Source organism: Stigmatopora nigra, chromosome 2 (assembly GCF_051989575.1).
Source record: "Stigmatopora nigra isolate UIUO_SnigA chromosome 2, RoL_Snig_1.1, whole genome shotgun sequence".
NCBI lineage: Eukaryota > Metazoa > Chordata > Actinopteri > Syngnathiformes > Syngnathidae > Stigmatopora > Stigmatopora nigra.
The window spans coordinates 2,028,824-2,041,440 of record NC_135509.1 but is presented as its reverse complement, the minus strand read 5'-3'; the positions used below and the strand labels follow the sequence as shown (position 1 = coordinate 2,041,440).

The following is a 12,617-nucleotide window of genomic DNA, read 5'->3' as shown; positions in this document are numbered from 1 at the left end:
CCTACGTTGTGAGTGGAGAGCGGGTAACATTCCACGCGTCTATCCATGGCAACGCGCTTGGTTTAGTTCATAGAACGCAAATGCTTTTCACACCAGTTTGGCGAATATGTTTAGCCTTCAAAAAAGACAGTGTAAATATTTGAGTGGCCGTCATATTTCCAGCTGTCAATGTGTACGTTATGTCGGAATTTCAAAAACGTATGTTCGGAGCTCACCTGTGATTGGCGCACAAGATTTAGCAAGGGATTCCTACGCTATTTTTATTACTGTAGGGCATACCCCAAATTCGCGAGCAGTGGATTTTACCGACGACATGTCATTAGGCACAGTCGTTGATCAATTAGCCTAATGGGGGCCCCGTTGCGTAGGTCCAGGTGAGAACGGGACGTCACAAATTAATCACCCGACTTAGCCTAATTAATTACCGCTTCCAATGGAGGGTTTAACCAAAGGCACTGCATGGTGAGCTTCTGCTGAAATCTTATCACATGCTACTGACTTAGCGCAAGATTGCACTTTTCTGTCAATTTTTGCAGGGTATTTAACAACTTTTCTCGCATATAAGCCGTGCCTGTGTATAAGTCGCACCTGTGAATAAGCTGTAACCTTAAAATTTCCTTAAAATTGTTCAATTTTACAATTTCTCTCATGTAAGAGGCCCCCTGATTCACAATTTTCTCATAATTTATGTCTTTTTAGGGAGTACAAATGTGTTTACCGTATTTTCTCGCATATAAGCCGCACCTGTGTATAAGCCACAGCCTTAAACTGCCTTAAAATTGTTGAATTTTACAATTTATTTCATGTAAGAGGCCCCAATTCACAATTTTCACCTTATAGTTTTATTTAGGAGTACAAATGTGTTACTTTGAAGGGAAAATCTGAAGAAAAACTATCGCACTTATCTTTTCTATTTTGAAATAAATTACGTTTTGTGCATGTCAAGTCTAATTTGTGCGCGTATAAGCCATACCTTCGATTCAGTAATTTTTTTGGACGAAAAATATGTGAGAAAATATGGTACATATTTGATAGGGACTAGGTTGATTGACAGAATGAGCGCTGGTACAGTACGATGGTTCATGGAAAACAATCCCCACTCTGTGTTGGGTCAAGAGACGGAAGTTGAAACTTGGTTAAACATTGATTCAGTGCCTAGTTGTAGAAGGCTAGCGGGCATTTTGCAACTTTACATGCAGCCAGTTAAGGTGATATCCCCATTAGTTTTTCCTCACACCTGCCGTTTGCCACAGGTGGTCATGTAATGGCCCTGCGGTGTGGTCATGTTCCAAACGGTTAGGGGAGAGGAGGACCCTACTAATGAGGCTTGCTCGCTTCCGTCGGTTCCCGACAGTGCGTTGTGTTTCTCAGTGCGCCAGTGCTAAAAACATCTGGTGTGTTGTGATAATGTGACACAACTGACTGCTGTGAAGGCGAGGTTAAAAACAATAACATTATTTTTTGCCTCTCTACATTTCCTTAGGCTGATGTTTAATGATGAAAACTTGGTTGTTGACTTTAGGGTTTTGCTTCTTGTCTTTGTAGTTGTTGGATTAATTCTGTAATATTATTATATATGTGTATATTTAATCATTTTTGTATTAGAGCTTAGGTTCGGGGTAGCTTTTTGTAAGATAGGACTTACCTTTACCTCAGAATGCAGAACTAGAAGGACGCTTAAGAGATTGTTGATGAAAAGTGTGATGGCTATCCAACAACCTTTATGATTACTTGCATATTTTTGTAAATTGTGATGCTCTTTTTGCTTGATTATAGAATTGTTTTGCCGAATGGAGGCTTGTTTAATTTCTAATGGAGTTGTTTTTGTTGTTTTTTTAATCAATAACCTTGTATTGTTTTGATTCATGGCCTTAAATGGGCAAGAGGTAAAATTATTGATGAACCTAACAGTAGTATTTATTTAAATATATATTTTTATTTATGTTGTCCTTTATTTTTATCGGATGTTGCTCATGGGTTTACTGCGGTTACTCCAATATCGAAAAGAAATACATGCTAGGCTAACTGGTTGAGAACTTTAAAGTACTTACATGGGGTACCTGCTTTATTCTCGGCGATCTCGTCTTGAGAGCTGGCCTTGTTCTGCTGTTCGGCGGTAGCGTGGCTACTCCTGGTTACGGGAGTACTCGGAGGAGTGGCGGCTATCGAAGTCGTCGACGGCGCCGGCGCTGCCGCGGGCTGAGCTGGCGTCTCCTCGTCTGCGGAACCCAGCACAAGATTAAGTTAGGAAGTACACTATACGCATATATTGGTCTTTATGCACAGGAGTGGCATTACATAAGTATCAATCACCATAGGGAAATAGGGAGGAGAAACTCATTTTGGGCCAAATTGACTTTGGAATTGCTGCTTCAATCGAAAATTGCGGACATCCTGTGTATTTCTAAGCCAGAGTTTCTCCAGGCGTTCTTGACAAAACACAATTCTGGCTAAGTGATCCATTTATTTTCTAACAACCAAATCACATGGAACATTATTATCATGTGCCTTAGTTTACATTTAAACGCACACTTGAGTGTTATAGGACATTAAAACTGAGGTGGAGTCCATCCATTGAATAATATTTTCATTACTCACATATATTTTAACCACCTCTCGTTCACTTTTTCCGAGTCCCCCGACACGCCGGCGGGAATTCGATACGACCCCCCCGCTATGGGAACATTTAACTTAGTTAATAGCTTTATAAAAAGGACCTTGACTAAAGTATGAAATATTTAAGGGCGCCTTGGTACGGCGGCTGACCTCCGGGCCATGCAACATTCATGATGCATTATGTGCAGAGAGTTCACAAAATGGATGTAATCAAACATGACATGGTACACACGGTCGGATGTGATGCAATCATGGCTTTCGGGCTCAAGTAGATACTCGATAGGACGAAAAGGTTACAAGGTCCTCCAGTTGCTACTTTTTCATATAATGTAAGCATTGCTTAGAATGAGGAATATCGTAATTTGCATTTGTCTGGAACTTCTGTAGGTTAACAAAAGATAAATTGACTGTAACAGGTTTTAAATCTAAAAAAATATATATATTTTCAGTTGGTAACATGCCAATGTGTTTAGCACTTATTTTAAGCATGTTTTAATTAGCCAATTCCTACAGAAGTGTTCGTTAACAGGAATATTTGCATACGATAACATGTCTTACCGCTTAAATATTTGACGAGATTTGTGAAGGAAAAAAATCTTGCATGCATCATTTAACTTACCATTTAATTGGACCTGCATCTGTTTTTTAAAGGAACAATACAGTTGGGGGTATTGAATGCACATACAAAAAAATGATTGGGCAGTTTTAGCTTTTTGGGTGAAGACATTTTTTTTAATCATGTAAATGTGGGATATTAATATTTTAATTTAAATCTTAGATCAAATTCAAATTAGGATTACATGTGTATTATATTTTTTGATTTTCTACTTAATTGAAGTTTTCTACTGTGTTTTCATTCAAAAAGGGATTTGTCTAATCTAAAAATATCTGAAAATATTTTCTGTTTGTATGAAGACATTTTTTAATCATGTAAACGTGAACATTAACATTTTAATTTATTCAAATGAAAAAGTGTATTATAGGTCCTGATATTCCACTAAATTGAAATTTTTCTTTTGTGTTTTCAATCAAAAAGCATTTATTAAAATCTAAAAATATCTAAAAATATTTGCCGTTTTCCACTATAATATTGAACATAATTATTTTGTTTCCTTTTGAAATGAAAACCAAATTATTAAAAGATATTTATCCCTTACTAGGCAAAAAAAATCTTTAAAAAACATTGTTTTCGATCTAAAAAAAACCCTGAATATTTAGGGATTTAGTTCCAATTATTTTAATCCGATAAATAAAAAATATCTAAATATTATATCTAAAATGGTCTGGTCCGGCCCAAATGAAATCGAGTTGACGTTAACGCGGCCCGAGAACCAACCTGAATTGGATATCAATGGTATAAAAAGGTAAAAGTATTATGTTCTCACTCTTCTTCTTGCTTGCTTCCTTTATGTCTTCGCACATGCGATCGAACTCGGGGTCGAGCTCAGAGGCAAAGATGGCGTGTGCCGTGTCCTTGAGGCTGCATGCTCGGTGGCGGATCACTTTGTCTGAAAAGCAAGAGCAAGAACATCAATCTCAACATTTTTTTAAACACACTCTCCTTAGAAAGGAATCCCTACTGTGAAATGAATGGAAATGCCTTGGATCACATTCAGCTAGACCATAAAACACTAGATGAGTCGCTTCATCAAAGTTCCCGACAACAAAGATGTGATTAAAAATGCAAATGAAAGATCAGAAATAAGCGGGATGCTAGATTATTTTATCACTTTCCTGTGTAGACAATTCTTTGGCAGCATATCATGGCATTTTAGGGATTTTAGGTACAAAAAATAGAGTTTCTCTGCCATATTTGTGTCTTAAACTAATTTAAATACTGTATTTTCCTCACCAGATTATAAAATGCAGTAGTAATAGTACAGTGGTACCTCAACTTACCAGCAATTTGAGATATAAGTAAAAATTTTAGCAGAAAATTATCTCTAGATACGAGCACTGGGCGGAGCAGTGTATTTTTTGTCAGAGTTTTTATTTTCTATTTTTTATTTAGTATACACTACTTCTTATTGGCAAGTATTTTATCCTATTGTGAGGACATTTATGTGCATCATTTTTGGAATATTTTGAAGGGAATACAAAAGCAAATAATCGTAGATAGGTTGTATCTGAAAGTCAGGTTGGAGGCGGGGCCAATTAAGCCAAGAAAGGTATCAAAATTTAAAAGAAAAATTAGAATTAAGTTTAGTGTAAGGTTAGATGAAATTTATTTTAGTGTATCTGCATTAAAATCCAAGTTAATTTAATTTTGCTGATTTCATGTTACGAGCGCGTTGCCATGCAAAAAGTATCTTTCTCTAATTTGAGTACTATTAAACATATTTTAGTACTATTGAACCACTAGTTATTTGTCACTTTGTAATAGTTAGCGAATTACAATAAATAAAAATGTTTTTCCAATACATTATTCAGTTTTAGCGTTTTTTTCCTGAGGCTTGGGACGAATTAATTAGTTTTTAGTTCATTTCTAAGGCATTTCATACAATAATTAATCAATATTGATCCATATAAAAGTCACATTCACTGCCAGATTTTGAGAAAATTGAGTAGCGCCTTACGGGAGTTAGCTTGAGATTGGTAGTGTTTTGAGGAAAAACAACAAATGATCATTTCACTTCTAGATTTTTGTCTGAAAAAGTAATGTGCTCTCCAGCACAACATGTCTCCGCCATGCCCCCAGGCATCATTAATCCCCCATTTTGTGTGACTGAAGGGGCGCGCTGAAGAGCGAGGCTAAAAGCGTAGCCACTGTAAACAGGCTGCCTCTCATTACGGGCAGACGGAGGCGGCAGTGGTGGTGACGGAGGGGGTCGCAATCTGCCAGCATTTGTCTAATTGGATGGCGGCTGTGTAATAGTGATGGACTTGTGTGTGTGCGACTGAGTGCATTTGTGTCGGTGAACATTTACAGGGAGGGTGAAAGAAAGCCTTTCAGAGGCTTCTAATGACGGATTGCCTGCTAAGAGAAACTCGTATGCTTCAAAATGACTCCTCAAAAGCACTTGGTGGAATCGTGGAATTGACGAAATAGACATGTGTTTTAATTGATGATTGCTGTTAAGAATTATTGCCAAGTACTTTGTGGTTGTGGTTAAATACTGCGGTTTTAAGGTAGGAATTGAACAATAGTGAGGTGAATAGAGTTCTATGTTTTGTTTACTTTTATATTGATGATTAGTTGGTATTTTGTGAGCTTGTGCTGAATTGATTCTGCGAAAATAATATGTTAAAGACAATGTTTTTGTTGAAGACAGTTCAGAGAAGCTAACAAAACCTACGTAGAACTAACTAAAATAACCATACGTCTAGGGAAATGTTCCCTCTTGAAAAAAACAAAAAAATTGGATTTTATTTACTGTGCGTCGTATGATTGCTGCTGTGCAAAGAAGGCAAGATTAGTTCGCAATTGCGCACTACCACAGCTTAGAGGGAACATTGGTGTAGGGTAAACATAATTAGCCAATTTAACAAAGACTACAATTACCAGTTTGAGGAAACTAATCTCATCAGATCGTCATTTTGCTTTTAATGGCTTTATGAAACAATCTGAAATGAAATATACACTCATTGCACTGTCATATGTCACCCTGGAGATCGTCAATTTAGAGACACATACTAATTGTTATCCTGTTAAAAAAAATTGCCATTTTATTTCAAAATCTAAAACCCATTCAAAGCATTTTCTGAACCTTATATTTGAGAAATCGCCAAATTGCTAAAAAACTGAATTATTTTGATTATTTTGTTGGATATCAGATCGCAACTCCTCACTAAAAAACAAAGCTAGAGTTATTTTTCTCCTTTGTAAAACATAGAAAAGTAGCCCACCAACGATCTAATAACGACTTTCCGTTATAATCGGTGACTTAATTGTGCCTCGACCGAACCCCCAATACAAATGATGGAGGCTTACTTGGTTCATCTTTATTAAAACAGTCTAATTGCATTTTCTCCTTTAAAGTGTATCTTTGCTAGATACCCCCACGCACGAAGGAATGACGGCACGATATGATTTATTCATTCGGCCTGGCAGAAAACTGCTTCCCATTAAGGATCGTGCACGAGGCGAGAATTAAAATAGTGATTCGCACTCTACGTTGTTTCTAATTCAGATCTTTCGGTTCTGTTGCTGTCACTGGTGTTGGCTTTAAAGCTAGCATGGACATTTCTTAGTGAATTGAATGTGAATATGTAAGTAAACAACAAGCCGCTTTCAATGTTTGTGCATATATTTGTCGTCTGTGATATTCTGGACACCAAATATGTGTGTGTGTGTGGATAGTATTTGGGTAATGTGGGGAATGGAATCAGTTGTAGCTGCAAGACAACATGAGAGATTAAATTTTCATGCATATGCAAGCCTTCTTCATTTTCTACATGGCAAACAGGGAAGCGAGAAAATGACGATCTTCATTTGGATTTCCGGCATGTACAAAAAGGTGCTGGGAGCTTTTGTAATTATTCTGCCTGCAGGCTCACTTAAGTCATTAGATTATTTAATAGTCTGTTTTTTTTCCTTTTATTGTTTATTTGCGATATAATAGTGGAAGTCGAGAAAACTGGAGAGATAAAGTGTTGGTGGGTGTGATTAGGGTTAGCTATGTTTTAGGGTTGTCAATTGTAGGGGAGTGTAATGCTGAAGAATGTAAAATTTGGGGAAGATAGCACAAAAACTGGAAGAAATTTGATGATAGAGTACATGTAAAATTTATAGATGTACAGAAATCCCTAGAAAATTGCAAAGAATGGCCACATGAAGACAAAGTACTTGGACTAAAACTCCTATTAACCTGTTGTTTGGATTTTTATGGATTTTTATCAAATAGAGAGGAACTATTTTCACTGTGAGTACAATTTAAAACAAAGTACTTGGACTAAAACTCCCATTAACCTGTTGTTTGGATTTTTATCAAATGGAGAGGAACTATTTTCACTGTGAGTATAATATAATACAAAGTACTTAGGATAAAACTCACATTAACCTGTTTTTTGGATTTTTATCAAACGGAGACGAACTATTTTTACTGTGAGTACACAATATGAAGTATTTACATTTATATATATATATATATATACACTATATATTTAGACATAAATACATTATTCTTTTTATATGCTTATAGCTGTTATATTTATAAATATTATTCTGTATTATTTTACCTACCGTGACCATGCCATTTATCTTACCTCCAGGATCTTTATCGGGATTATATTCGAGGGCATTGCTGCAGATGAGGTCAATGTCTACCAAAAAGTCTTTGGCCGTCAGGTACTGATGTTTGTCGATCTTGGTCATGACGGTGGACAAGTCCATGGGCTGTCCAATAACCTCCAGGTAGTCCGACACCTTGACAATAAGCATAAGATAGTCAGTCTGACTGCAAGTGAATGGAAAAAATACTCTTTTGTATTTGGTCATACTCACCTCCTCGATGTCGACGGGCTTGCTGAAGATGTTGAAGCGCTTGTCGGTGGCCAAGCGCTTGGTCACGTCCCTGAGAAAGAGCCGGAGCTCCCGTAATGTGTTTTCCTCTTGCTCGGCCAGGCGACGCTGTTCTTCGGCGGACAGCACCCTGGGGCCCGGGGCCTCGGCCACGGGAAGAACCTCCACGCAGCGCTCTACAGAGGGCAGATGACAAGAATGGAAAACTTACAGGAAAGCTATGAAAAGAAAAAATACATTTTTAAAAAGGTAAGGGAGATACTCGGGACCGGACAGTTTGGTCCCCGGACAGTTTGGTCCCCGGACAGTTTGGTCCCCGGACAGTTTGGTCCCCGGACAGTTTGGTCCCCGGACAGTTTGGTCCCCGGACAGTTTGGTCCCCGGACAGTTTGGTCCACGGACAGTTTGGTCCACGGACAGTTTGGTCCCCGGACAGTTTGGTCCACGGACAGTTTGGTCCACGGACAGTTTGGTCCACGGACAGTTTGGTCCCCGGACAGTTTAGTCCCCGGTCAAATGTACTTAGATAATAAACATTACTTAGATATTAAACTCTCTTAGGTATTAAACTCTCTCATGAATATAATTTTGAGGGCTGGCTTCAACAGTAAACCCTGTCACCATTTGACCGGCGACCAAACGTCCGAGATACTAAATGTAAAGTGTGAATTCCCATTCAGGCTAAAATGATCACCACCAATGAACAAATTCCATCTGATGAATTTATTATCTTTTAACAGTGTAATTATTTTTTTGTTTGGTTTGATGAATAATTCATCCGTGTCATGAGTCCTTCACTGAAGCAGTATAATACAGTAAACTAAACTGCAATAAAATTGGTTTGAGGTCAGTTAAGCGCAAGACAAGGTTTTAATCAAGTGCGTGTCTAGCAGAAAGAATTTTGCTCAACAATTGGAAAAAGATGGAGAGAAAAAAAATCATTATTAGTTATGTGTAATACTGGAGAAAAACATCAGAAGCCAATATTTCCAGGAAATCTGCAGAATTGCCATTGCTGTACATGTATAAAAAGGCCAAGTATTTTAGCCAATAAAATGCAACGTTATGGAACGTATACCAAGGTCGACTATGAAAATATAATAATTTTTCATCCTTCTATTGCATGTTGCTTTACATTAAGTCCTTCAATACTGGGTCCATGAATGTATCTAATTCATAATATAACATCTCTTTGGTGTTTCATGTCAATCAACAGTCAAGTCAATAAATGACCCAAAATCTGACTATGTTATCAACTAAATTATTAAAAAATGCTTCCCTTTTTAGCATTTCAACTCCAAATGGCACTTTCCTTACACTGTTTTCAAACTGCAATGCAACCCTTGAGCACAAAGCTTTTCCCACCCTGGGTTTAAATAAATAATGTTGAGGTATGAACTAATTGGGTAAAGTCAGAGCAAAAAGCCAATGTCCGCTACCCGTCTCCATCCGCCGGCCCAGAAGACATGGTTAGGAAGCCCCCACAGCTCCTCCCCTCTCTTCCATCATGAGCATTCCCTGACTCTAATTAGTGATAATAGCTCCAGCACTAGCTGGCCGCTTCTTCTACCGACATTTTTTTTTCCCTGCTGGAAATCGGACCCCCAACGAGTGGAGTGGAGGACCCTGGCCGATAAACGAGGATGGGGTTTTGCATATTACACTTGATCGAAGGAGCGGGGTAATGGCGGAAGGACAGATTAACACTTAGGATGAGGTCGTGAAGGGGGGCGCTGTAAGCCGTCTGTAATATCTACACCTTGTAAGATAAATATTTAGATATTGTATTGGCCTAGTTATAAGACGATGTTTTTTTGCGTTGAAATAAGACTGGAAATGTGTCGTCGTCTTAGAATCGGGGTCTTCACGTTGAGTTGAATGGCTATTGACATATGTTGGATCATATTAAAGATAACTAAAAATGAACCTAATAACATAGAAGGATTGTTAGATTTAAAGCTTTAAAATGCACACAAATCAATAAAAGAATAAGTAGTTAACATAATTAAGTAGTAAAAGTAGATAAGTAGTCAACATGAATGAATAAGTGGTCACATTAGTAGTCAGGTACAAAAAGTGCCTGAAGTAATTTGAAGCCTAAGGAGTTTTAGTGCTAGATAAAAAAAAGTGTGTCTAGATTAGGTCCTCCATTTTCTGCTCATTTACATTTCAAGGAAGCCATTCATATACAAATGTGATGGCAATTTAGCGCCCATATTTAAGATATGATAGACAGTTTAGGCTGATTTGAATGAGGCCAAATAACATGATTTTTCTTTTGAGTATTTTGTCATCATTTTTTGTCAGATATATTATGGACATTTTGTGTATAAAAATTTAATTTGGTGGTCAAAAAGTATTTTCTTTTAAACTTGAGTCTTGAAAAAGACGGGGTCGTCTTATATTCAGGCCAATACGATAAAACTATTCAGGTCCATGACTATTAAGACACAAGTTTGACTCTTGGGATTGAAACAGAGCATAACTGCAAACCTGAGTTTTCGCCTTTGGCGAGTCAAATGCGTGGTTAACCGGATTCAGGTCAAGTAGTTGACTTTGCCTCTGCATACGAAAAAAATCTTCACATTTCTAGATGTTTCTGAACATATGTTAAATGCCGAAAGACTATTTCTTTAGTTTCAAATCCGTCATAGTAGAAATTCACCCTTAAAAAGATGACACTTGCGTTGATATCTTAATATTTATTGCCATGGCTGCATTTCAGGTTTGAGGAGAGAAGAAATACACAAAGAACAACACTGCCCTCTACAGCAAGTGTCCATTGCTCTATAATTTTCTATGCGGGTCACGTGTAAAAAACTAAAAATAAAAATTATTGAGTCCATATCCAGACCTGCCTAAAGGTGCTACAATTTTAAATTTGACCTACATTGTCCAGAAAATTAGCCTATTCATCACTCCATTTATTTTAACAGTCTTTTATCAGAAAGAATAAAAAACACTTAATTTTGTACTTTGGAATACTTAGTGTGTAATTGAAATACATTTTTAATTCAAAGGGAAATAATCTTATATGTATTAAAAAAAATCTAACTAAATTTTATGCTTGGTGTGCAATAGAAAAACTAAAAAAATAAAATTTCCAAGGGTGGCCAATTTTTTTATTAATGCTGGTGCTATTTTTATGGCAAATTTCTTATCACAGGCATAAAATTGCCTCTTAAATAAGTGTTGTCATTTTTTGTGATTGAAAATGATTCTCAAAAATTGGCATACTTAAATACTTTAAGCAACCATCTCTCAGTTTAAAGTCTATCCAATGGTTAAACCACATAAATTATGCTATACTAAGAATGTCTGCAGGCAATATAACTTACTCTAATAAAAAAAAAAGATGTAAAAATTCTGTAATTTTTACTTTTCCAGCCCAAAATTTACACTTCACAACATTGTAGGACTCGTAGAATTATCTGGATAGTTACTTCCGATTAATAAAGTTTTAGATAGCTAGTTTAAGTCCAGGAGAATAATTCCTAATACAATATTTGTGTGTGAGTACCTGCATTCCTGAGACGTGGTGGAGGTCTGGCAGCTTGGACCAATAACAGGTCTGAGAAGAAGTTCCTCCTCTCTGATTCGTTTGGTGGCTTTAACGTGACCACCTCGCCATAAGACTTCTGGAACATGTTCTTCAGCTTCCAAAAAAAATGAAAAAGAAATAATACATTAATCATTTGTAAGGGCAAGACAATCCCAGCAGCTGCATTTCAACCAGTCGCCAGTTGATGTGAAGTCTAACAGCCCTTGGGAAGCCATTTTTTTTGCTTACCGAGCTCATTTTTTTCCTCTTTTCTCCGTCTCACATCAATCCTTTCTCTTATCTCTCGACACGTTTGAATGGCCTCTCGGTCTTTTTGGAATCTTTCCTTGGACACGAGCGCGTTATCATTTTTTTCTTTTAAAATGGATGAGAAACCGGGGTGAATTTGAGGGGAATAATGTAGCGGCGTAGACGTAAAGTGAGTGATGATGCTAGCTATCGCTTATGGTGATAAAGTCTGTAGAGTAGGGACATGAAGAGAAGGTGAATAATGCATGACGTTGTGTAATTTAACACCTGTTCTACTGAAAGCAATGATATCTGGATTAATAAAGAGAGGAAGTATCTGAGAATCCTCGTGAGTAATGTTGGACTACTGCGGTTTTGACATAATGGAGGAGTCAGCATAGAAGCTCAATGTCTAGTTGGGAATTGAAGAAAAATAAATAAATAAAGAAGGCCAGAAAGTCAGTAGGTGGGTGGGTTATCCTTCAAATTGGATTATTCCCATTTTCAGATAGGGAGGAAACATGTGAACAAGGAAGGAAGGATTTTATTGAAAATCCTTGGGAGAAGCTAAAGAAATTGTGTTGAGGACATTGGCGGTGGAATACAGACAGAATTCTGTCTAATGGATCCATTGCGGAAAAAGGGAGATTCACATGTATAAGTTTTGCATAAAGATCCTATATAATTGCTGTATCCATCATAATAAAATCTGGTAACATCAGAAAAGTACGCAACTGTGCCTTTCCTTCA

General features: G+C 37.2%; 1 protein-coding gene across 1 annotated transcript in view; it reads right to left on the bottom strand.

Annotated features, from left to right (window-relative positions):
• atad2b (ATPase family AAA domain containing 2B) overlaps nt 1-12,617 on the bottom strand; it is a 55,490-nt gene that overhangs the window by 31,757 nt on the left and 11,116 nt on the right. Inside the window, 5 exon segments of the mRNA XM_077743773.1 lie at nt 2,052-2,219; nt 4,002-4,124; nt 7,822-7,981; nt 8,060-8,253; nt 11,598-11,733. Of these exon segments, the coding sequence (XP_077599899.1) occupies nt 2,052-2,219; nt 4,002-4,124; nt 7,822-7,981; nt 8,060-8,253; nt 11,598-11,733 (781 nt within the window).